A 25323-nucleotide genomic window follows, 5' to 3' on the forward strand; every position below is an offset into this window, starting at 1 on the left:
AGGAGGGCTGCAAAAATGACCAGGGGGCTGAAGCACTTCTGCTATGAGGACAGGCTGAGAGAGTTGGGGTTGTTCAGCCTGGAGAAGAGAAGGCTCCAGGAAGACCTTATAGCGGCCTTCCGGTACTTAAAGTGGGCCTAAAGGAAAGATGGGGGCAAACTTTTTTAGCAAGGCCTGTTGCAATAGGACAAGGGATGATGTTTTTAAACTAAAAGAGGAAAAATTTAAACTAGACAGAAGGATGAAATTTTTTATGCTGAGGGTGGTGAAACACTGGCACAGGTTGCCCAGAGAGGTGGGAGATGCCCCATCCCTGGAAACATTCGAGGTCAGGGTGGACGGGGCTCTGAGCAGCCTGATCAAGTTGAAGATGTCCCTGCTCATTGCAGGGGGGTTGGACTAGATGGCCTTCAAAGGTCCCTTCCAACCCTAACTATTCTATGATTCTGTTCTATGGGGAAGAAGGGAAGAATGACCAGGGCAGGGCTTTTGAGGATGGCCAGGAGGGATGCATGGCGCAAGGTGTGCAAGCGAAATTGGCAGGGACGCCAGGCTCCACCTTGCAGAAGGACATCCTTGTCCCTCTCTCCTCACTTCTGCCTCTCTCTTCTTCGTTGGTGCTGCCTCACATCCTTCGCTTCTCTGTTGGCCTCCTGCCCCATGGGTGATGTAGGTGGTGGCATGTGAACTCTGGTTCCTGAGCTCTGCCTTAACATGCTGCTTCGTACTTCTGTTGCAAAACTGTGAGTGAAAAGCGATGTTTAGTTAAGAAATGATTTACCGTGCTCTAGTCCGATGAAAAATATAAATAGAGTTCACATAAGTGTTGGACTGCATGTTTTAGGGCTTCAGTGATTTATCCATCAATTATGTCATTGTAAACTGAAGGTGAAGTTATGCCTTCGTAGATCTGGAATAACAAATGGTTGAACTGAGCCTCTGTTGGTACTTCTGCTTGAATTTATTTTAGTGAGAGAGGAGGATACAATTAGCAGAAATGTCCTATGTGAAGGGCTAGGCACCTTGCAACTGCCTTGGTCTTGCTTTGGGATAAAGCAGCAGTTCCTGTAGCATGTATTCATGTGATCTGAAAGGTGCAGGAATATTAAGAATGTAAGTGTGTGTGTGTGCCCACGTGGACATACACCCACATGCTGTTCCTGTAGAAGGTAAATATCAGTTTTGATTATCTGAATATTGATGTCGCAGTTTAGAAATAGCTTTCCAAGAGAAGGTGTCTGCACTGTTATATTTACCAGCGTAATGAAATCAGACAACCTTTCAATCCATAAATCATAGTACAGTATTTGCCATTCCAATTTCTGTGGTCGTACTGAGCAAGCAACACTATCCAAAGAATTTTATTAAATCAAACTAATAAAATTGAAAATCTGTATTGACTCTTCTTTGGCTCTTTCAGGTTCTTTTACATTTTGGCCTGAGAATATATTTTGTTTGTTCTTCAGACTCCATTTTATTTACTTTAGTTATTTTATTTCTCAGATTGGAGTCTGTCAGTAACCTTTTGTTGTAAAGCTTGGGATGTCGGTAACCTTTTGTTGTAAAGCTTGGGACATTCTCCTTAGTTTTTACTGGCCGCGGTGTAACACACATTTTCTAATCATTTTTGCGGTTGTGCCGATCTGAGAACTGGAAGTGCAAAGTGGGTCTAAGGAGGCCACGTGAATTTGTGGCTTCAAGGCAATGATAAGAAATTTCTTGATGGCTTAGTAAATGGCAACATGCATTTAAAGTTGGTTTTCAGTCATCTCAAGATATGTTATTGCTTAAGAATGGCTTCAGTGTAATATTCTTTCCTTCTAGAAGACAAAGTGTGAGGGGATTTGTATGTGGGAATGACTGCAGACGGAAAGTAGAATATTTTTCTTCAAAAGTCTTAAACATCCTCTATATATTTTCACTCAACACAAACTCAGCTCCTGCAATTTTAGCTGACAACAGTTTTGCAGATCGTACCGTGGAGGTGTCCTGGGACTCCACTCGGAGCTGGGCGGCCACTTCCTTTGGGCCTTCAATGCAGATCAGACCTTTTCACTCAGACAGTGGGGAGCCCGTGGAGGTCAGCAAAAGAGAGCACGGGTTTGCCCAAGGAAACCTCTTTGCATGACCTGACTTTCTGGGAGATGATCAAGACACCCCAATTCTTCTCCAGCTTTCAAAGTTATGGAAATAGATCACTTCCTCAGTTGCCGTCAGAGGAATTTTTCATCCATCTTTGGCAACTAATTTCGAAAGACAGTAGACATCCCTCAATGAGTCTTATTTTTGCAAGCTAAGGGCACTGCACAGCAGGTCTTCATTGTCACTGTTTTCTGCATCTCCCCTAACAAACTCAGTTTTCTACCCCCTCAACTTCAGGTGTTCTCTCCAACTTTGTTGATGTTATCCCTTGTGTCAGCAGCTCTAGGTTTTTCTCCTTCATTCCCCTATTCATCTTCCCTCCAGCAGTTGTGCTTTTCTTTTTTTTTTTTTTTTTTAATGCCCAAAGCTCTCTGTGTCTTGTACCGTGCACCATCTCCACTTTTTGCAGCAGCACCATGTGTGTCCCCAGAAGTGGATCCCCCAGTCTCTCTGCTGGTGCCAGGTCTCCATGTGCTACCACTTCCTTCCATTGCAGCTTCTCCTGAGAATAAATCATGAAGCATGTCAACGTAGTGGCCTCTCTCGGGAGGATGTGCGAAGGATGAGATGAATGGTGGTGTTCTGCTAGAAGGCGTTTGGTGACTGCTATCAAGTGGTCCTTTGATCTGGAGACAACCCAGAGGTCCTTGCAGTTCTGCAATACAGATGTCAGGAGCTCTGCATCCTACCCTGCTCGCCTCTCGTTTTGCCCCTTGCTTCATTTTTCAGGGGCATGCTCCTGGTCTCTGCAGGACTGGTGTCCAAGCTGCTTGCAAAGGTATCTATCTGCATTACTGGTGTTGATCCAATACAGCTCTCTGGAGCTGTTGCACCCAAATTGCACCAAGTTGAATGTAGGCCTTCACAACCTGCGGGACCTAATAGAAGGACTAAATGTATTTCTCTGTAAGGACCAGTGGCAAACTTCAAAGGCGCTTGAGGAGAAAGCGGTCATGCCTACGCGCACAAACCCCAAGCTCACATTTAATTACTTCTTAGAGCCATATTTTTAAGGCAAGGAGTTTCAGTGATCTCAGATCATCTGAAAAATGACGTGGCAACCTGATCATGTAAATATGCTGAACAACACTTGCGTTCAGACGCTTGTGCTCACTCATCAGCATGGTGATCATCTCTGGCTTAAAAATAGCTCCTTTTTTCTTTATTTATCCCCAAAATTTACTTGCTGATGAAAGTCGTGCCTGTCACACGTTTAAAACAGATTTTCTTCACTGTGCGGATGGAGGAAGGTAAAGGAAGTGATAAATCGCTGAAAACCGTGTGATAAAATAAGTCGTCTCTAACTAAGGAGCCAGATACTGAGCCTTTTACTCCTCTGGGGTCTTGATCTGTAGCTGGCCCTGCTGTCTGCGAGACGACTTCTGCTGCAGCAGGGCTGGGAGTGCCAGAAGCTGCCCTCTTGCAATCAAATGGGAACCCCAAGGACTGAAGCTGTAGATCACCGTATCCAGTGACACGCTGTTGTGCTGTCTGTCAGCAAGGAATAGGTTGAGGGAACTGAAGAAAAACACCCAAAAAGAATCCCCACAAAACATGGAAAAAAATCTGCCATGTTTGGAAAAAGTAAGTAAAAACTTCGGGGCTTTGAGAATTTATGACTTTCCTTTTCTTGCCCCCGATCATCTGAAGAAAATCCATCATCCTTCCTCCCTGTTTCTGACACAGGAAATATTTTATAGTTAGTTATTTCCCTCTGTTAGCATCCAATCGATAACAGGATCAAACTACTGACTACACGCTCGTCCTTTTCCTCCCCATGTTGCTGCTGTTTGGATCTGGGGAATAATTAACTGCGGATCACGGTGTCTGTAACCTGATGTTTCTGTCACACCGATACCCTACTGATGGACAGACAATTGTTGAGCTTTCTGTCGTAGGGATCATGGGGCACGTTGGGGTGGGTGCCAAGCATCTCATCCTGCTCTTTTGCGGCGTCAGGCCTCCACTGGCTTGGCTGCAGTTCAGCAGCGGCAATGACAGCTATTTCCCTGCCTGTTCTTCTCCGTTGTTGACCAGAAGAAAGGACAAAGAGGAGGAAGGCTTTTGTTCCTGGGGGATGAACCACTCCGGCAGCGGACACAGGATACAGAGCGGATGCTTTCTGCTTGCGGTCCTCCCTGCTCCACCACAGATGGGCTTCAGCTAAAATAAACCAGTATTTCACAAACCTTTGGAGTGCGCTCATCTTCTAAGTCATTTCCCTGTCACCCGACGGGCAGCGTGATGCCAAGGGATGTTGTTCTCACGTCACATGGGCGCACTCAGACTTTCATCTCACGGTGTCCTTTCAGCCTCCCACACCATTTCCCACTTGAGTCGCAGCTTCACCTTTCCTGAACATCATCTTCCTTTCTTCTGGCATTTTCCAAGGCCAAGCTAGGACCATTGGAAAGGCATAAGGAGTATGTTAGGTGCCTCTCTTGGCTTCTGAATGTCGACTCTGCTTTCTTCTGTCTGCAGATTATTTGTATCTTAGTGGAAGGATCTGGGAGCAGTGCCATCAAAACAGGTTGCTTTCTCCCCCATTTTCTGTGATGGCCACTACAAAGCAACGGAGTACAGCCTCTCTGGGCAAACTGGCATGCACACCGGCACTGCTCCATGTGCATCAGATGGACCACCATCATCAGGAATCACAGTCTTTTGTTGTTCATGATTTTGCATCATACCATTTAAGAAAATGTCATCTTGATGTTGTAATGCTCGGTTCTCTTTTCTGTACCTGAAATTGCCAATTACATGAAATAATTTGTGATAAGCATAAAAACCACCCCAAAACCCCAAGTGCCTTTTGAATGAAATTGCCCAGAAGTCTAGTTTCTTCTTGAATCAGCCCAAAGACTTTAATTTGGTAATGTTGAGATTTTTACCCACCAAACAATATCATTCTTTTGGTTTTAATTAAAGAATTTTTTCCTTTACACTAAACTGATGTAAACTGGCTTCACTAAATCTTCTTATGCTGTAAGTAGCAGTGACCCAGATAAACACGTTTAAAAATGCAACAACTGAAACTCCAGTGTGTTGCCTTTGTAAGAAGCAGCAAGAGAAAAACTCAAATAATTCTATAGATTTAGAAGGGTAGCACATAGCATCGCATCATTAAAAGCAGATTCATTGGTAAATTTAACTTTTTTAGATACCACGTACAAATCTGCGTGAAATTAGTGTTGCTTAGTTCGGAGTCAGATGCTTGGAAGTTACAGAGGCCTATAAAAAAAATACTTTTTCCTTTTGTGTCTGTCCTTCTGCAGCATAACAAGGCCTTTTGAAAAAGAGGGGATAACTGTGTATTTAAGAATGCATCGTGATGCAGCCACGCAGAGTCAGGAGCATACAGGCATCCAGGAGAAGGTTGCATTTCTGTTCCCTTCGGTGCCTGAGTTTGTGGCTTCAGTGGCTTTTTAATGTGAAGACTGGCCTCTAGACCCAGACAAACACTCTTGGTGCCCGTGGCCCAGCTAAAGCCGAGGCCTGGAGAAGACACCCATCCTTCTCCACCAATTGCATGAAGGACGTAGATGTTGCTAAAGGGCTTTGTTTAACTGTATTTATGTAAACCCGTTCCAGAGCCCCAAAAATTGTGGTTAAGGGGATGCTGCCTGTTGTTCCTGATGCACATTTTGTATGTACAAGCAATGCCCGGGATGCTCCGTTAATGAGTCTACTCTGCCGTCGGAGCTCGCGTTCTCCAGCTACCTTGTTAAGCTCTGATTACACATAGCTGCTGCTGCTCCAAGAACAAATGCTTTGGCCAAAACTTCTCTTCCTGGTGACTATTACCCAAGTCACGACCAGCACGGAAGAAATAGTCCGCGTCAGCATTCGGTCCGGCATCGAGTGGCCTGTGCCTGCCAGCTGGGGAGAGCCAGGCACTGGTGGGGCGGGCTGCGGGGCGTCCATCACACCCCATCACTCGCTCCAATGGGGGCCTTTCCACTCCTTTTGGGTTTGTGGGTTGGTTTTTTTTGGGGGGGTTTTTTCGTTTTTTTTTTTTCAGACGTCGGCTGTGTTTACACAAAGAAGAAATATACACTATCGGGAACAATCAGATAATAAACAACCTTTAATTAGCACCGCACACGCAAAGGGACCTAATCCCTCAGTGCCTGTTTGGACAGCTAAACCCAAACAGCCGGCCTCCAGCGCCCCATTCTCCTCTTCCAGCCCCTGCACTGGCAGCTGGGTCCTGGTGAAAGCTTCATCCCAGAGCAGGGACTGAATCATCCTTAATCACTGTAAGGACAGGGCAGGGTTTACCAGGCGTTCATCGTAGTGGGTGACTTTGGGATCTTTGGAGATCCACCTCCCCCCTGCCTTTAATTAATTTTTGGTAGCAGCATGCTCTCCTACTTACTCTGGTTAGCATTAAGCTATAAAATTGCTCACGTCAGAAAAAAAGTCAATGGCGTCTATTGATTTTTCATGCTTTTTGCAGAGGGAGCCTTTCCACTGGACATGGAGGACACCTGGGGGTGGGAAGATGGATGCGCGCCAAGGGCCTGCACCCCATGGCCACATACTCCATGAAGCCCTGGCTCTGGGGGCCAGCACTGACTTTGCCAGCAGGGTCCAAGGGCCCTTGCCCAAACAGAGGCAAGCGCTGCACCCAGCAGCCAGCAGCTGGCAGCCATCCCTTGACATTAATGGAGTTACCCTGCGTGAAGTGACTTTTGGGAAATGCACCTTGTGGAGATAGCCCTATTAGTTGCAGGAGGCAGCCAAGGAAATGCAGGTTGGTCGTTGCAGCCTGTCCTTCCTTATTAGGAAACATTTCTTCACCGGAAGGGTTACTGAACATTGGAAGAGGCTGCCCAGAGAAGTGGTGGAATCACCATCCCTGGAGATATTTAAAAGATGGGTAGACATGGTGCTTAGGGACATGGTTTGGTGGTGGTTTTGGCAGTATTCTGTTGATGGTTGGACTCGATGATCTTAAAGGTCCCTTCCAACTTAGATGATTCTGTGATTCCCATTGCAGAAATCGGGGATGCTGAGTTTTGGGTGGCTCCAGCACCCTCTTGGCGTGGAACACATCTTGGCAGAGAGCTTGGCTACTGGTTTGTGGTCACTCACGCCTGACCTGGTGGCCACCCTTCCTGGTCCAACTGTGGCCAGCAGCTGTCTGCTCAGTTTCGCAAACTATGGGTCATGACACCTTTTGGGGGAATATTCGGTTGGGGTCACAAAGGGAGATGGGGGACAGCTGTCTCCTCTGGTTTGGTTTGTGCTGTTCAGATGTTTATACCCAGCTTGGCCAACAGTTTGGCACATGAGCGCATCCACCAACGTGCGGTAAAACCAGAGGTTTTCTTGGTTGCCAGCTTAGCTCTCTGGGCTTCTTTTGCAATCTCTGTTGCCGTGTGGCTTGTTCCTGCTGTGCCTCTCCTATTGCAGACTCCTCTGATTTCCCTCAGCTGCCATCCCAGGCAAAGACTGGCCAGCAGTGGCCCCCCAGGAGCCCAGTGGCCTGGCACACACTGCTCTGACATCTCGCAGTGTGCCCGTCCCTGGACGTGGGTTGCCTGTCCAGGATGCCCAGTTGGCGCCATGGGGTTTTTCGGGGTGGCGTGGAGCAGACACACAATTTGCACACAGGAGAAGCCAAAAGGGACCACAGCCCCTCCATCCAGCAGTGGCTTAGCCCCCTGAGCAGGGGGCAGACATGGAGACCTGATGCTGACTGCCCCGCCGGAGGGATGGTGGAGAGCTTCTGCAGGAGGGAAGGGATGGAGACATCCTCCCTCCCTTTTTGCCAATAGCAAGCTCTTAAATGAGCACTGTTGTTTTCTCTAACACCCCGCCAAGAAAATACTGAATATTTTGTACTTCTTGGGTGCTCTTGCTGTTTCTGTCTGCAAGAAAGGGTATCATTTTTGTAGCTGAGCTTGTCTATCAACATATGGATTTGCCTGAGGCAAGATGAGCGTGTGCCGTTTCTCATGACTTATGCAGGCTATAGGCAGTTTTTACTCCCTGAAATTATTTTGTAGTTAAAACTACTTCCTCCTTGTTTTACTAATCTCCCAAGCTCTGTTGTGCTCCCTTCTGGTTACCATCAGGTACTCGCTGCCACAGGAGCTGCAGTAGTTCAAGCCATTGGTCTCCATCCCTGCTCCTCCGGCCAAACTCGGTGTAACCATACTGAGACAGCAGGAGGGGATTTCCCACCCTGGGGATGCAGAGCTTAAGGGCTGGGGCATGGGGATGGGGAGGGTTGGACAGGCACGGGTGGCACCCCAAGGCTGTCCCCATTTCAGGTGGCATGTCTGGCGGTGGCTCCATCCTGGTGGGAACAGGCATTGATGTTGATGCCCTCATGTTGGGGACCCAGGGGTGAGGGAGAAGGACCATGTGCATTGCCCGTGGCGTTGGGGCAGGCGTGGGGTGGGGTGGGTGCCTAAGGGAAGAGAGGGCTCGAAACGGTTAAGCCTGGGAGCAGCAATGCTGTGGCAGATCCCCACCCCCAGTACTGTACGAGGAAATGCTTAGCTATGGCGTGTCAGGAAAATATATCGTCGCCTGAAACGGAATATACACAAAGTGGGAGAGACAAAAGTGCCCTCGGACCCCCTCGCTTGGAGCTGCCTCCCAAAAGGGGATCGATGGGGCTGACCTTCCCCTCAGCCTGCGCTTACACTGCTCCTGTATTTGCATTAGCACGGGAGATGATGGGAGACAGCTTCAGGTCTGGTTCTCCTGTTATTACAAGGATAAGCTAGGACAAGGTACAGCCATGGAGGTTTTTATTTGTGGGTTATTTGTTTGGCTTTCCCGAGGGAAGAGCCTGTGAGAAGTATGTTCTTCCCTAATAGAGCATCACCTTACATTTTCACGGCAGACAGTCTGCTCTGCCTGCAGACTGAAGTGGCTTGAAGAATCAAGAAGATTGACAGCAAAAATATTTACTTCTGAGCTGCACCGGTCTGCTGGCAGGTATTTTTTTTTGTCTGTTAGTTTTGTTCTTCTTTATTTTTTATTTCCTTTTCTTTGTTGTTGTTGGTAAAGGAATAAAGCTGCGCAGTCAGCTTTCTTCCTTCGCGGTCTATGATCTGCATACCAAAATTCGGTTCTTTGAAGAACCGACCGCATGAGGAATTAACGCCAGGCTGCAGCCCTGCGTGCCTTGCCATGCTGGTGTGCAGGAAATCCTGCACCCAGAGCTTCATGGCTGTAGAGCAACGTCACCTCAGCGGGAGAGCTCAGCCGTAGTCATGCTGCGGAGCGTGTTGCTAAACTGCTTCCTAAGGCTGAGCTGAACAGCCAAATACAAAATCTCCTGGGCAGATTTATTGGAGTGGCCTGGTGACGTTCCCCAGAGGACTTACAATCTATGGTGATGGATGGCGCCGATCCATTAACGTAGTAGTCTCATCTGGGAAAGATGTAATTGTCGTTCTGCATCCTGCAGTTTCCCTAAGTTTTTCTGAACACGTAAGAGCACACATCGCAGCGGAAATTGCTGGTGAAAAATGCTGCAGTAAATATGTCAGGGGCTCTATATCCTACGGCTGTGCGCTCCTCTTCTGGAACCACGCAGCCATCATTAAGGTAGGGGAGGTGATAATAACAAAATTTGGTATACTGCGTTCATCACGATGTATGTGCTCTCCAAAGGTTTGATGGAAAAGTATGGGCAGGACCGACCTTGTTTCCTCTTGCAATACGCATCTGCGAAATGTGTTCATGTTGACTGGTTGATAGTATCAGGAAAATAATATTTACAGTTACCTGCAATAGCAGTGCTATTTTTACAGCCCTGGTTGCCCTGCCTGCATTTCCTGAAATATAGCCCTTTTTTCCTGAGTGGTCGGAGTCTGGATCCCTGATGACAAAGAGCATTATTACTTTTTTGTGTAGTCTGGGCACAGTTTGGCATAGTCTCGCCTCCATGCGGTGTGAGCAGTGTGTCGGTTGGAGCCAGGTTACCTGGCTGGAGAAGACTCCTTTGAACTGGCTGGAAGGTCTCTGTTCATTTAGCATCAAATTAGTAAAATTCGGACATTAACATTCATACTTAGGCAGACTATAAGTGTTCCAGCAGCAGAGAAACATGATGAAAAGGGAGGAGAAGGCACACTGGAGGAAGGCCACGGCAAGTAGTGGCCAGCCACTAGACTGCGAGGGAAGGCGGCCCCATGCCACCTCGGTGAGTGTGCCGGTGTGTGTTTGCCCACGCGTCCTCGTGAGTGATGGATGATCTGGATTGCAGCAGTAACTGGAACCCAAGATGAGGTCTGCGTGTTGTGCTAATCGTGTGCCAAGACAATCGCTGCCCAGAGGACCTCACGGTCAAATGGATGAGGCAAAAGGCGCTAGAGAAGAAGTTGCTGCATGTATGCATTGCACGTGGGGCGTTTGTAGGTGTTAGAGGTAACCTGGACCTCTTACCTGAACAGCAGTAACCTCAGTTGCACTGGGATGCAACAAGACAGATTTTCAGTATTTTCTGTTATTTACATATCATTTGTGGTCAGAGGCATCTCTGTTTCACAGTCCAGCGTAGGCGCTTCTAGGAGGGAAAAATTGGCCTTTGTGGGCGAAAACATATTGAAAAGTTGTGAGGTCTTGTTTCATTCATCAGCACCCTTGTGCTGCATCTCACGCTGGTGTTACCTTGAATTCGATCAGAAGACATCTCGTGCATCACGGCATGACGGAGGGAAGAGGTCATTTCTCTGCCCCTCAAAGTCAGACCAGGAAACACTTGGTACAGACACTGTGATGAAAGTGAGTGTGTAAAAGTATGTGAAATTCAAAGAAAAAATGCTGCATTTTTCCTCACATTACAGGAGTCATACATTTTTCTGTCTCTTTTAAACAAAATCCCTGCAGCTGCTTACAAATTTTGCAGGGATGAAAATAAGGGGCTATTTTTGCTTGAAAGTTTTTTCCATCCACACATTTTTAGATAGGGGTGTTTCAAGAGCAGGGCAAGCTTGAAATCTGACATGGGTGTACTTTCTGCTGAGGATTAGTACCATCATGTAGCTGATGAAACGTTGGGCTTGGTTTATCAAAGTGATGGGGTGGAAGAAAAGGAGAGTCAATCTAATAAATCTGAAGCTATGAACATAAAACTTGATCTTGAAGGGGCAAGCTGAAGGAGCATTTGGTTACTCATGCCAGTGGGGAAGGATGAAGTATTAAATAACTGTGTTTAGCACCAGGGGAGGGAAGACTCCGCTACCCTTTTGCTCCCCAGTAAGCACCCTGATACTCCTGCACCTTTGTATCTGCCCGTGCTCCCAAGCGAAACCCTGTCCCACGAGAGAAGAGAAGCTGATGAGTCAGTTTTCGGTCCCCAGCTGTTTGTCCCATCCCTGCGTCTTGTCATTTGGGACAATATCTGTGCCACTGAGAACCATCAGAGCTGCAGGCGGGAGAAGGGGTTTGCCCTTTTGGCCCACCGTGGCAAACTGGGTGGCTCGTATGCGTGTGGTTAATCAACTCCATGTCCTTACGTGTGGTCTTAGATAGGAGCATTCGTACCTCACCAAAAAGGATTTGGAGCTGGAATGTTCAGTGTTTTACTTGGTTTTGCTTTTCTACTCGTTATTTATTTATTTAAGCCAAAGTATATTAGGACAAGGAGAGGTTATGTGAAAATTTGTCGTTCAGTTGATTGAAGATGGGTTACCATCACGATTTGCTATTCTAACCCCCATGGCTTTAAAAGACTTTCAGCCTGGTTTATGCTGCTTCTTCCTCTCTGTCTGGGGAAGGTCTAGAAGCACGACAAGTTTAAGGGCAGTCCCCTCAACGGTGCTGAGGTTAGCCCTATTCTGGCCTTGTCTGCACCAAGAAAAAGATGTTTTTAACTGGAGCTGGCGTGCTGTAAGGAGGGGATGGGAAAGGGTTTGCAGCACGTCTGAAGGGTTTGGGCTCTCGCGGTGCATGTAGTGGTGGAGGCACCTCACTTCATTTATGGGTTTTGAGCTGGTGAAGCTGGTTTACCCTTCGAGGGGAACTCTAGTGTGCTTCGCTTGTGTGGGTAGTCGGGAGACAGCCGAAGCTATCAAGGAGGTCATTCTCCCCCTCTACTCTGCACTGGTGAGGCCACAACTGGAATACTGTGTTTTGGGCTCCCCAGTTCAAGAGGGACAGGGAACTGCTGGAGAGAGTCCAGTGAAGGGCAACTAAGATGATTGAGGGCTTGGAGCATCTCCCTTATGAGGAAAGTCTGAGAGAGCTGGGACTCTTTAGCCTGGAGAAGAGAAGGCTGAGGGGAGACCTTGTTAATGTTTACAAGTACCTAAAGGGTGGGTTGAAGGAGGATGGAGCCAGACTCTTTTCAATGGTTTCCAGTGACAGGACGAGGGGCAATGGGCACAAGTTGGAACATAGGAAGTTCCGATCAAATATGAGAAAAAACTTCTTTATGGTGAGGGTGACAGAGCACTGGAACAGGCTGCCCAGGGAGGTTGTGGGGTCCCCTTCTCTGGAGACTTTCAAGACCCACCTGGATGCAGTCCTGAGTGATGTGCTCTAGGCAGTCCTGCTTCAGCAGGGGAGTTGGACTAGGTGATCGTAGAGGTCCCTTCCAACTCTGAAGATTCTGTGCGTGATTGTGTGTGTGTCAAGCGGTCAAAACCATCCTGGTGTAATGGGGCAAAGTCAGATGTTTCACCTGTAAAAGTGCTATAGCAGTTTAAAAACTGATTTTAACTTTACCTCACTAACCTGTCGGCTGAGACTTGGTAACTGGTCCATGAGGGGACCCCATCCTTCGAAGGCAGGAGCAAGACAGATTCACGTAAGCAAGCAGAGATGGGCAACGGACGGCGGCCTTTGCCACACTGATACGAGTTCTCATCTGGATATTGGAAAAGATCAAATGAATGTAGTAAAAATATCTGAGCCTGCGATCAGTGGAGAGGGTCAGGACAAAATAGCGAGCCGAGTGTCTCTGAGCAGAGAACAAACCTCCACCGGGGAACTAATGAGGCTTTGAAGTTGTTTCGCTGACATCAAACTTGGAAGTCCTTTGTAAGAACTGAGATGCTTTAAGGACTGTTTAATAAAGCACTTGACTGGGAAAGGAGCAAATATTTTATCAGGCTGACACTGAGTGCCTTTTGTTTCGGGTTTTGGGGGAAGCGGGGCTGGCAATTACATTTAATTGGTATCCTTTTCCTCTTGTTATCATTGGTGTATCAGTTGCTGGGAAAACAAATGCATGGTTTTTAAAATTTACTGTAAAGTTACAGCTCTCTCGTTTGTTTTGTTTAGCTCGGTGTTCTCAAAACAGCTCATTTTTCTTTGCTTTGCTGGCGAATATAATGTTTTGATTGAAAATGATACTAAATAATCAGTTAAGTGGGATATTTAATGACAGGAAAAATTGTTTAAAATATTTTTTCCCATAGGAAAATCATGCACTTTACTTTTTGAGCCTAAGAAGTCTTTTAATGCTAGGTTGAGTCTGCATTCTTCCTACGATCTCACCCCAAAAGTAAACACGTGGGTGCACTGCGTGTGTGAAAACAATGAAGGTCACGGTGTAGTAAATCTCAGGAGCTCGGATGCAAGAGATATCCCTAGAGTAAGTCCATTTTTTCCCTGATAATCATTTTAATGTAGACTTTCTTAGACACTCAGCTGCTGCTGGTTTGCCTTCCCCATGGGAAGGTGACCTACTGTATGAGAAGCAAGCCTGGCAGATGAGGGGAGAGCAGTGAATATTGTCTACCTGGGCTTCAGGAAGGCCTTTAGCACTGTCTCCCAAAAGATCCTCGTTGGGAACCTGTCGATGTAATGGCTGGATGAGCAGACAGTGAGGTGGATTGGAAACTGGCTGAATGGCTGGGCCCAGAAGGTGGTGATCAGTGGCACAAAGTCCAGTTGAAGGCCAGTGACTGGTGGTGTACCCCAGAGGTTAATACTGGGTCCAGCCCTGTTCAGCATCTTCAGTAATGATCTGGATGAGAGCAAAGCATACCCTTAGCAAATTTGCTTATGACACAAAACTGGCAGGAGCTGCTGATGCACCAGAGGGTCATGCTGCCACCCAGAGGGACATCAACAGGTGGGAGAAATGGGTGGACAGGGAACTCATGAAGCTCAACGAGAAGTGCAATATCCTGCACCTGGGGATGAACAACGCCAGGGACTAGTATGTGCTGGGGGGCCGCCCAGCTGGAAAGCAGCTTCGTAGAAAAGGACCTGGGAGTCCTGGTGAACATGAGCCAGTGATGCACCCTTGCTGCAAAGAAGGCTAATGGTGCCCTGGCCTGCATTAGGAAGAGTGTGGCCAGCAGATTGAGGGAGGTGATCCTTCCTCTCCCCACAGCACTAGTGGGGCCACACCTGGAGTGCTGTGTCCAGCTCTGGGCTCCCCAGTACAGCAGAGACATGGACATACTGGAGAGGGTCCAGCAAAAGACCATGAAGGTGATGAAGAGACTGGAACATCCTCTCCTATGAGGAAAGGCTGAGAGAGCTGGGACTGTTCAGTGTGGAGAAGAGAAGGCTCGGGGGGATCTCAACAATGTATACAAATACCCAAAAGGAGGGTGCAAAGAGGATGGAGCCAGGCTTTTCTCAGCAGCGCCCAGTGACAGGGCCAGAGTCAATGGGCACAAATTGAAGCACAGGAGGTTTCCTCTGAACATCAGGAAACACTTTTTCACTGTGATTGTGACTGGGCACTGGCACAGGTTGCCCAGGGAACTTGTGGAGTCGCCATCCTTGGAGACATTCGGAAACTGCCTGGACATGGTCCTGGGCACCTAGCTGTAGGTGGCCCTGCCTGAGCAGTGAGGTTGGACCAGATGACCTCCAGAGGTCCCTTCCAACCTCAACCTGTCTGTGATTCAGTGGTTCTGAGCAAGCCGTGGTGCACGATGGGGCTGAGAGGCAGGGAGGGGAGTGCGGCAGGACTTTCCCAGGAGCAAGCAGACCTACAGTTTGGCTTTTGGGAAGCTGCTGGTGAAAAGATGCTCCCCCAGGGCCACATAAGCGGCACCTCCCCACCGCAGGCGCTCAGGGCAGGGCTGTGATTCGCTGTGTCATGGATGCACCCGTTCCACCACACTGCTGCAGCCACCGACGTCCCCATCCTAAGGGACTACGTCATGCTTTGGGGGGAGACAGCTGCACGCTGCCAGCAGCAGCGAGGGAAAGCTGATTTAAATAGCTGCTTCTGCAGTCGCAAAAGCGGTAACTCATCTTCCAGAAATTTGGAGCACAAAAGCTGCACTGGGTCAAAAGAGCTGGCTGGGTCAAAGTCACCGCCCAGTGACTGGAGCCCAGTCACCGAACTGGGCGGCATGTGACTCAGCAGTAATTATGGCTGGCAAATTTATATTTGTCCTTCACATGTCAGGTTTAATACATCTGACTTCTGTGCACTGGCTCTGCCTCGGAGTGTGTGTTCAGTTTACTGCAGGCTAAGCCAGCTGCTGCTGTTTAGGCATTTCTGTATTATGCTAAGGGAAAAAAATAAACCACCGTTTGAAAGGTTTTATATTTGGAAACTTGCTGCAAGGTTCTTCCAAGCGTGACAGTGTAGAGACCCCGGGAACTGGGCTGTGCTGTGGATATGAGAAACGTGAGCATTTGGGAACAGCAAGATCAATCTCAAATAATTTCAAAGTAGCCCTGTTTTTATAGTGCCTGCTTATATGTAATACTATATACTGCACGAGCAGCGGTCCTTTTCAAAGTAGGAGCCCTTCAGTTAAGTGTCATATCTAGTAATCAGAATGGTTTGTGAATGGAGCAGAGGAAGAGGCGTCTGGCAATGTGGCGGCCTGTGCTGGCTCCCTTACACTAGGGGTATGTCACAATTTCCGCTGCAAGTGTCAGGGGGGTTTGCGAGGCTTTCAAATTGAGTATAAAAATTCACTACAGGTTGAAATTTGTCAGCCAAATGCTCTATTCCTTCCACGGCATTTATCGTCTGTCTTGTATATATTGCCCTTGGGAGTAAAGACACTGGTTTCAGGCCCGTGACAGGATTTTTTTTTCAATTGGTCTGATTTGTTTTTAAATGAGAAGGAAGTGAGTTCTCTCCTTCCCAGAATGGATTGCTAACTACAGGCTGTTGACAACAGCAATATAGTTAGCAAATATATGACTGTAACGCGGCTCTTTGCAGGCGATCAGCCTGTGCAATAGGCAGACCACCATGGTATTTCTCAGCTGAACTATTTAAAAGACCCAAGTAGGATCAGCCAGTCAAGCCGCTGCATTTGAGAACGCTTGTGCTTTGTGCTGAAGCAGTGTATACATATTGTCAATGTCCCATCTATAACATGCCATTTTGCGCTGCTGTAATGATTTCCTTTCCCTCTCGTTCCCCCAGGGCTTAACAGCCTGGACGGGAGCCTTGACACAAATAGGTTTGCCTCCCGGAAGGATCCATAATGCAGCAGTGGAAGATAAAAGAGTACCTGTTGCATGAGCTGAGTCAGAGCCTTGTTATTCCTCCAGCCTCTTCTGAAGTTGTCTGATATCTCCTGAAACCTGTCCTCCACTCCGCCTGGCCAAATCTCAGAGGGGTCACCATCAGCCCTCCTGTGAGCAGAGAGGGGACAGGTCCCACCATCCCTCCTGGTGACTCTGCACCCGGCCGAGGTGCGTGGGGATATCAAACACAGCACCACAAATGGTGAAACACGGGGGAAAAGGTTAGTTTGCCATTAGCTGTGAGTTGGTTAATCCTCTGCCCTGTGGTGCTCGGGGATTACACTACTAGAAGGGATGGCCAGGAGTGTCGGTCCCAGGTGCCTGAATAGGTGAATCCGTGAGAAATGTGAGAGACAAACACTGCTGAAATCATCTGTGGTTTGCATGTATGGGAGAGACAACCTGGATGCTATTTGTGTGTTAATACCTCCATATATTTGGTATATGAAAGCTCACTTTATTCAAATACATGTTTTCTATTCTAGCAACAAGGCCCCAATAACAACATGGTAAAGCCTTTATCTGTGTATGGCTTGAACTACACAAAGCAAAAACTGCAGGATGGAAGACGATTTATTGTTCGTTGGATATGTCAATATGTGTCCTCCTTGACCATTCGCATATTTACTGCAGAAGGATGCAGAAAGATGGGTCGGAGTTTGGCTGCTGAGACTGCCGAGGACAAGCAGGCGCAACCCTGAGCTCCTTCAGAAACCCACATCTCAGTAGGGCACAGGTTGGGTGCCAGGTTCCGTGGCGATGAGGAGTGCTGCCATGGGGTGGCAGGATGAGCCTGACGGGGACCGGGGCGTGCAGGACCTGGCATGGTGCTCTGGTCGGGTGCGTGCCACTGGGGGTGCTCGGCAGGTCTGCCATCGTCCTCCCAAAGGGTGGTGGGGCGTCCCCATCAGGGGTGCTCTCACCACAGCCCTTGTAATGGACTTTCACCGAGCAAAAATCAAACATGTTGCTTCTGGCAGGAGGGTCAGTTGACAGCAAGTTTTGGCAGAACACCGAAGTCCAAATCCATCCATAACTTTGTCCCCAAGCTGTTCCATTAAGCCAAGATTTCTGATTATGTTTTGGTTTGGATACTGTGTTTATAATGAAAGGAAACCCAGTTTTTCCAGGAGATACTGAGCAGGGCATCCCACAAAGTGAGCACCCATTCCACAGGGTGCACGGTATAATTTGAATTCTGTGTCGATAGCAAGGTAGAAGCCGCAGTACGGGCAAGCAAGCGAAGCAGGGGGGTAGCTGCATATGGCGCAGTCCCACAGGAGATCCCACAGGAAGGCGCGCAACAGCCCTGAGAAAAGTCTGTGGCGCGGCCATCAGCAGGAGATGACTCTGTAGGTTATTTTTTTTTTATCACCACCCCTTTCATGGCATTTCGGTACAGCTAACACACCATTTCCTGTGCAGTTACACACACCATTGCATAGTGCCATGAACTTAACTCTTATCAGCGCCCTGGTGGGAAAGCCCGGGCTATTTACAATAGGGCTCTTTTCAGCCTTGCAAGCTTCTTTTCAATTAAAACAAACAGCAAATTAAATATTAAATAGATAAGTAGGGAAGTGAAATTAATTGATTTTTCCAGCACTGAGGTGTGGTAGACAGAGGAAACTTAAGGCAGTTTCACTGAATTATATTACCTTTGTTTGTGTATGCTAACTACATGAAACTTGTTTTAAAAACGGGGTAACTCTGAATACTTTATCTGAAAAAACCCCAAACCCGGCACATACTTCAGGTTGATTTTTATTAAAGGAGAAATATAGTACAGCTATCACCATTGATATCAACATCAAAAATTTTACTTTAAGTCATGTCCATGTTGACTTACAGTTTTGTACCATGTAATCAGTGTACGTAGTGTAAAAAAAGGAGTCCGGGAACTACAAACCAGCTCTTTGGACAACTTCAAACCGCCTCTTGATCCCAGATCTTCAAACGTTTCCCCTTTTGAGGCTTAGGGACTCGGATCCTTTTCACGCCGTCTGCTTACTGACCTCGATGATAGGTGTTTAGTGTAATAATACATGTTTAGCCGCCCTGGGATTGCCTCCCTGGGTGAAACCGAAAATTGCTTTACAGGGTGCGGTGAGCGGTTGCACTGGGACTCCGCTGTGCCTGGCAGCCAGCTACTGACAAGCTGCGGGCAGGATCCTGAAATATTTAAGTGCATATATGTATTTTTCTTCTTCTCTGTAGCGATCCCATGCTCAAGAAGCAGGTGCGCTGGAAGTACAGAAAGGTATGCTTCCGCACAGGAACGGTGAGGGGGGAAAAACCTCACCCCAAGCTCATAGACCTGGGTCGAGGGCTGCACCTCGCCTTTCTCTCCTTCTCCTTCCCCTTGCATGGTGGAGCCCTCCCGGAGGCAGTGTAGGGCCACGAGCTCAACAATATATATTTATAGATCCCAGAAATGTATAGGATTCAGCATGGAAAACAGTATTTGACTATGCCTTAAAAAAACCCCAGCCAATCCCACAGGCATTTCTTCAAGGTGTCTGATGGTGATAGATGAGCTCTTCTTCCCCTCATCTAGGTATTTCCCTGCCTCCAGCCCTGCCGCCTTTTAAAGCGGCAATGGGGGGATTTTATTGTGTTTTATACTTTCATCTTCGGCAGTGATCTGTCTCTCTCTCCGTGGGTCCAACCAGCGCGCTAATCCCTCAAGTCTCTTATGCAGCATAATTTTCATCTTAATTTTTCTTATTTCTCAACGTTAAATGGGTTTGCCAGGGGAACAGGGGGTCATTTCCTGTCCCCGCCAGATCATTAATTCCCGGTGAAAACACTGCGCTCTGCCGCTTCTCGAGCAAACAGAAACGTCGGAAAGAGCCGGTGTCATGTGCAACATACTGGGCTGTGCTGCAGCAGCTGGAGGAGCAGAGATGCTGGTGTGCGCTGCAGAGACCACAGCGCTTCAAAACGGTCATTTGAAATAGAGGGAGGGAGAGATTATATAAGAGCAGTAGAAAATGGCTTTTTAATTCCTTAACAGAAACAATAACGTCTGTTTTTTTTCCAGCTTGAATCTGCTGAGCGGTCTTCCTCATTGTCTTTATTTTTAGAAACGATTGCTCTTCTGGTTGGTTGGTTGGTTGTTGTTTTTTTGTTCCAAAACAAGACTGGCCCGATTGTTTTGGTACCAATAGTTGTCACTTTCTGAATAAGGGATTTGATTTTTGCTCCTGTTTTTTGGTATTTGAGCACCTCTGTCTGCCCGTAATCTGTCTCAGCTGAGGCTGGAAAAGGAAACAAACAAAAAAAATCTCAACCCCATAGTCGTGAATGTTTTCTGCAGAACGTTTCATGAGATGAGAAAAATCCGGAATTATTCTCCTTAAACCAGCAGCAGGAGAGGAAAAGAAATGACTCATCTGTTTACTTTTAAAAATCCTTTTTAAGAACTCAAACGCGCCTGATAAATTATCGGCATTTTACCCAACCAGCCTCCACTATTAACTCCCGACATTTCAGTAGTCTTGCGCTCGCCGTGGCATCTCACTGCCAAATCCAAGGATTTACAGGTCTCAGGAGAGACTTGGGAGATTTCCCGCTTCCCTGCCTTGGACAATTTTTAGCCTTTGTTTGTGGGGTTTGCTCCCCCCCCCCCTTTTCCCTCTTAGTTTGCAGGTTTGTCGGCCCTACAAACATCTATGTGAGCAAATGATTTCTGTACGTGGCAGAACCGGTGCAGCTTTTCGCATGCTCTCGGATGCAGACGCATCCCCAGGCTGGGATTCCTCACCCATCCAATTTCGGAGTGGCGCTGCCCTCCCTGTCATCCCAACACCAGCGTGCCTGGGGGATGCAGGGAAGCAGCTCGCATCCAGCAGCCCGGTCAGCGGCGATGGCACGTGTTTCGTTTGTAGGGAGCAGGATTTGGCCGCGTGCAGGTGAAAAATGTAAATTTGGGGTGCGCCGGTGCTTTCCCATGGTAACGGAGTTGAAACTGGACAAGTTTCCATGGTGATTATTACTACGGCAGGATGCACCGCGCACTTCGGGAGAGGCACGGGCAGTGTCAGGCAGAGCGGCCAGCCCCCAGCCAAAGTCTGCCAGCGGCAGCTTGCGGGGCAGAAATTATTTATCCGTCTAAATAAATGGATGCACAGTGGTGTTCATTTGCTGGGTAGTTTTTTTCTTTTCAGGGGGAAAGGGCTGTTAATCTCCTTAGGAAACAGGCTGCAAATTTCACTGCAATCACGAATGGAAACCTCTCTGCCCTTTTATTTTTTAATTGACGTTTGCTTGGTTAATATAAAGAGTTGGTCCGTCAAAATTAATTTGAAGTTGCTTTGATTTATTTTTTTGTTATTTTTTTTTTTATTCTTTGTGTCTTTTATGACTCAGGTGCCTGGTTCACTTTACTGTCTCCATCCAGCTCTGTGGCAGGGCAGACGTCGGGGTGTGGTTTGGGTTTGCTCCTTTCTCACCCCGCACACGGCAGTTTCGGAGGCGCTGTAGGCAGCATGCGGTGGTCGCCTGCTCACTTGTAGTAAATCCCAATGGGATGAAAAAAGATGAGTATTTTAGGGGGAGCGAGGGCCCTTCACCCAGAGCGGAACATTTCTGAGCCGTGGTATTTTTAGAAATGTTTGTTTTGGGGGCTTTTGTTGAGTTAGAACAGCGCGCTGTCGCTTGGCTCTGCTGTGCACTGTCATTACGTGAAGCTTTGTTTAAAAACGTGAAGCGGACGGCCCCCGTCCTTGTTTCAGGCTGCCTGCTGGGGCAGGGGGGGAGTTTGGCTGCAGGCAGCCCCCGAGCCCTTTTAAATTATCTGTGTTTACGGCTAAATATAAGTAAGTTCCTCAAAACTCTTCGTACAACACTCACGGATGTATGTATATCCAGCATCTCTGTATATACACTACACGGTGTTATGGAGCCGTTAGCCTGAAGCGTGGAAACGTTTAACGGCTTTTCTTCGGCGATGGAGTCTTTAAAGGCAATTGCAAATATTATTTTAAGGGGGAGATTTATGTGGTGCCTAAAATATGTTTCTGGCTTGCAGGCCAAATTATGTCGGTGCCGATGCTCCTGGCAGCCCGGAGCCGCCACGGGTCCCGCTGACAGCGATGTAGAGGCGGCGCCGGCAGAGCCCGAGAAGCCCCGCGACATGGAGGAGCTGTACAAGGACACCCCGAACCTGCCCATGGACGTCACCAGCTCGCCCTCGGCCATGGCCAACAACAAGCTGGAGAACGGGGTGGCCCAGCTGATCACGGCGGAGGCCTGGAACATCAACTCCGCCGACTTGATGAAGAAGGCCTTGTCCCCTCTGGTGACCGTCCCCGCGCCCTCCATCCTGACGCCACCGGCCGAGTCACAGAGCGGGGTGGCCCTGAAGGTGGCGGCCACCGTGCTGCAGCCCATCTGCCTGGGGGACAGCCCTGTCGTCCTGCCCATCCACCTGCAGGTGGCCGGCAGCGCCGCCCCACAGATGCCGGCCACCAACGCCGCCACCCCCTACGTCATGACCACCCAGGGCCCCGTCCCACTGCCCGTCCTCCTGGAGCAGCACGTCTTCCAGCACCTGAACTCGCCCCTGGTGCTGCCCCCGGGGGCCACCTGCCCCGCCAGCCCCCTGCACGCCGGCCTCTTCCCCCCCACCGCCACTGCCCCCGTTGGGCAGCCCCAGCTCTTGGACCCCAAACCCTCCAGCCAAGCCCAGGAGCCCGTCCTGCCCCCCGTCTTTCAGACGCCGGGATTCGCCGCCGTCCTTCAGGACCTGTTTCCCTCGCAGGGCGCCCTGGGCTCTGCCCCCTGCCAGCCTCCCCCCGACTACGCTGCCCTCCCGCCCCAGGCCTTCAGCTCGCCCCTCTCCCCGCTGGTCCCCCCCGCCACGCTGCTGGTGCCCTACCCTGTCATCGTGCCCCTGCCTGTCCCTGTCCCCATCCCCATCCCCGTCCCCATCCCCGTGCCCCATGGCGCCGAGGCCAAGGCGGCCCCCGACCTGCCCAAGCCGCCGCTCTTCACCCCCCACTCCTGCAAGGGCACCCAGACCCCCCTGGAGAAGGAGGAGACGAAGCCCTTCGACCTCCTCCACCCGCGGGAGTTTCCCCAGCTGAGCCGCCACACCGTCATCAAGATGGGCGGCGAGAACGAGGCGCTGGACCTCTCCATGAAAGGGCCACCAGCACCCCGGGCCGGCGAGGCCGCCCCGCCACCACCGCCGCCACCACCGCCCCCTGAGGACGGGGCCCTGGACCTGTCCCTCGCCTCCTGCCGCAAGCCAGGGGGGTCCCACGGGGAGGCGGCCACCGCCGTCCCCACCGCCACCGCCGAGGCTGGCGTTCACCCCGTGCCGGACAAGCTCCCCGGCCCGGCCGCCCCCTTCGTCCCCTGCAAGCCCCAGGAGGCGTCTGGCAAGGGGACGGGCGGGGGATCGTCCGAGCTGCTGCGGCAACCGCAGAAGTGGCTGGTGGAGCCGGCGGGCAGGGCGGGCTGCGAGCCCAAGGCCGGCAACAACATCGAGATCGTCAGCACCTCGCAGACAGCCAAAGTCATCGTCTCAGTCAAGGACGCCGTGCCCACCATCTTCTGCGGCAAGATCAAGGGCCTGTCGGGGGTCTCCACCAAAAACTTTTCCTTCAAAAGGGACCTGCCCCAGGACTCGGTGCTGCAGTGCTATGACGTGAAGAGCCCGCCCGAGCCCCGGGATGCTGCCGAGGCCCTCAGGAAACCCGTCAAAAACAGGAGCGTAAAGCTAAAGAAAATGAACTCGCCGGAGATACATATTCTTCCAATCAAGAAGCAACGGCTCGCTGCCTTTTTTCCAAGAAAGTAAATTATGGGTTTTTAGAATTTTAAGATTATTATGAGAAGAAGAAGAAGAAGAAGAAAAAAATAATAAAAAAGATGCACTTGGTTTTAAACTCATTTAAAACTTTAAACTATCTTTGTAAGTTATTTTTGGGGGAAGGGGAAGAGGATCGGATGTAGAGTCCCTATAAGCTGGGTTGGTTGGTTTTTTTTTTCTTTTGGGTTTTTTTTTTTTTGTTATCGAATTTTGACTTTTCATGGGAAACTGAATAAAAAGCAACCTATTTTTCAAGCAGATTGCACATTTTGCAGCTTTAATGGAGTAAGGGATGAGTCAGAGGGGTAAGAGCTATTTTCACTGCCATAAAGTGCTTTGATGATGTAATTCTTCATAATGGTCGGAATGGACATTTCAAAATAAATGTTTGTACGTGCTAATTGGTTGCGGCATTTTTTTTGTCATTTCTGAGTTGCTTTCAGTGTACGGACAAGGTTTGGCAAAAAGTCTGTAAACTGTAAAGCGCCGCAGCTGACTTGTGACGAGCCTAAAATGTTAAGAAAAAAAAATAACAGGCTAAGAAAAATTATACTGTCCCGAGCACGCTGCAACAGCCGCTAACAATGTGCCCAAACGAGCTTCTGGAGGAGCGAGAGTGAGCGAGCGGTACAGTGCACCTAACACCAGCTTCATTGCGAGAGACCCACAGGAAACCATCTTAAAATATTAAGCAATATTAGCGGTCATTCAAAAGAGAAAAGCCTAAAAGTCAGGGGAATTCGGTGGCCGAAGGGTGGGAGGGGAAGGAAGAGTCGCATAATTTTTCCCAGCCTGGTTACAGATATATGGAAAAGTTGTTTATTGTTAGTTTTCTAAGTTTCTTTGATGGCTGAAATCAATGCACGTGAAAGAGCAGACCTGTGTAACTTTATCACTCGGCAGTGTACGAGCCACCCACGTCAATGGAGAAATGTGAATGTACAATTAAAATAAAAGTTCTGGTAGGTTACGGTTTTGCACTTGTGTATGGAAATGGGCTGGAGATGCATTGTTCTATGTCAGCTTTTAAGTTCACACGGCTCGTTTGTAAAAACCCATCCCCACAGAAGGACAAATGCGAGGGCAGGAGAACAATTTTCGGTGGGCGCTGCCTTTTTGGTGGCTATACCTGTTACGCAGAAAATCTCTTTTTTGTTATTATTTCAAATGCCGTGTTCCCAGCGCTGCACCAGTACTGTCTAAATAAAAAAAAAAAAAAAAATCCATTGTAAACCCACCAGCTGGATGCCGTCGCACACAAACTATGCCTTCGTTCATCTGCCTGCAGCCAATCTACTTCCAAGACTCCTCTTGGACAGTTTTGGGAAGGTTGTTGCAGTTGTTCATGCAACGAGGAATCGCCCAAAGAAGCGGCTTCTGGGTTAGAAGTCTAATCCCACCCTTAGGCACCGGTGTCATGCCAAAAATCTACTGAAAATTTTGATGCCAGCAAATAGCAATTCACTATTCAGAAAATGCACCTCATTAAGAGGTTAGGAAAGGCTGTTTCTCTCTTCCTGGGCTGAACGATGGCTGCCCTCTTGCCGAATATGAAAATGGAGGACTTTCACATAAGCGTAGCATCAAGTTCTGTCAAACTCTCGCTTTTTAAGTATTTTTAAAGCCTTTTCTTTTCCCCAAAGCTGGCAAAACTGACAACATTCAGAAGAGCGTAAAGTGTTGATGGATTCATTAACGTTTAGTCATCTGACTGTATTTTTTTTTTTTTTAATATTTTGTTTTCTTCATTGAAAATACTCTGCTACTTTGTTTTGCTCCTTCCAAGAAACTGCGCTGATGAAATGTGTCATATTCTGGTTATTGGAGTGCAGAAGCTCAGGATTTTGCCATCCCTTGGGACGGCCGCCCCAGTTGTCACTGCCCCAGAGCGGGCCCGTCTCCAGAGTGTCAAAAACCTTCTGAAAATT

General features: G+C 48.6%; 1 protein-coding gene across 4 annotated transcripts in view; it reads left to right on the forward strand.

The window, feature by feature from the left end:
- Window positions 1-24501, forward strand: part of RAI2 (retinoic acid induced 2) — a 47014-nt gene extending 22513 nt beyond the window's left edge. For all 4 annotated transcript variants that reach the window (XM_063342468.1, XM_063342488.1, XM_063342479.1 and 1 more), the window contains exon 2: window positions 21608-24501. In XM_063342468.1, the coding sequence (XP_063198538.1) occupies window positions 21713-23383 (1671 nt within the window). In that variant the 5' untranslated portion in view covers window positions 21608-21712 and the 3' untranslated portion in view covers window positions 23384-24501. The remainder of the gene's footprint in view (window positions 1-21607) is intronic.
- The last annotated feature ends 822 nt before the right edge of the window (window positions 24502-25323 follow it).

This window comes from Chroicocephalus ridibundus, chromosome 1 (genome assembly GCF_963924245.1).
Source record: "Chroicocephalus ridibundus chromosome 1, bChrRid1.1, whole genome shotgun sequence".
Lineage (NCBI taxonomy): Eukaryota > Metazoa > Chordata > Aves > Charadriiformes > Laridae > Chroicocephalus > Chroicocephalus ridibundus.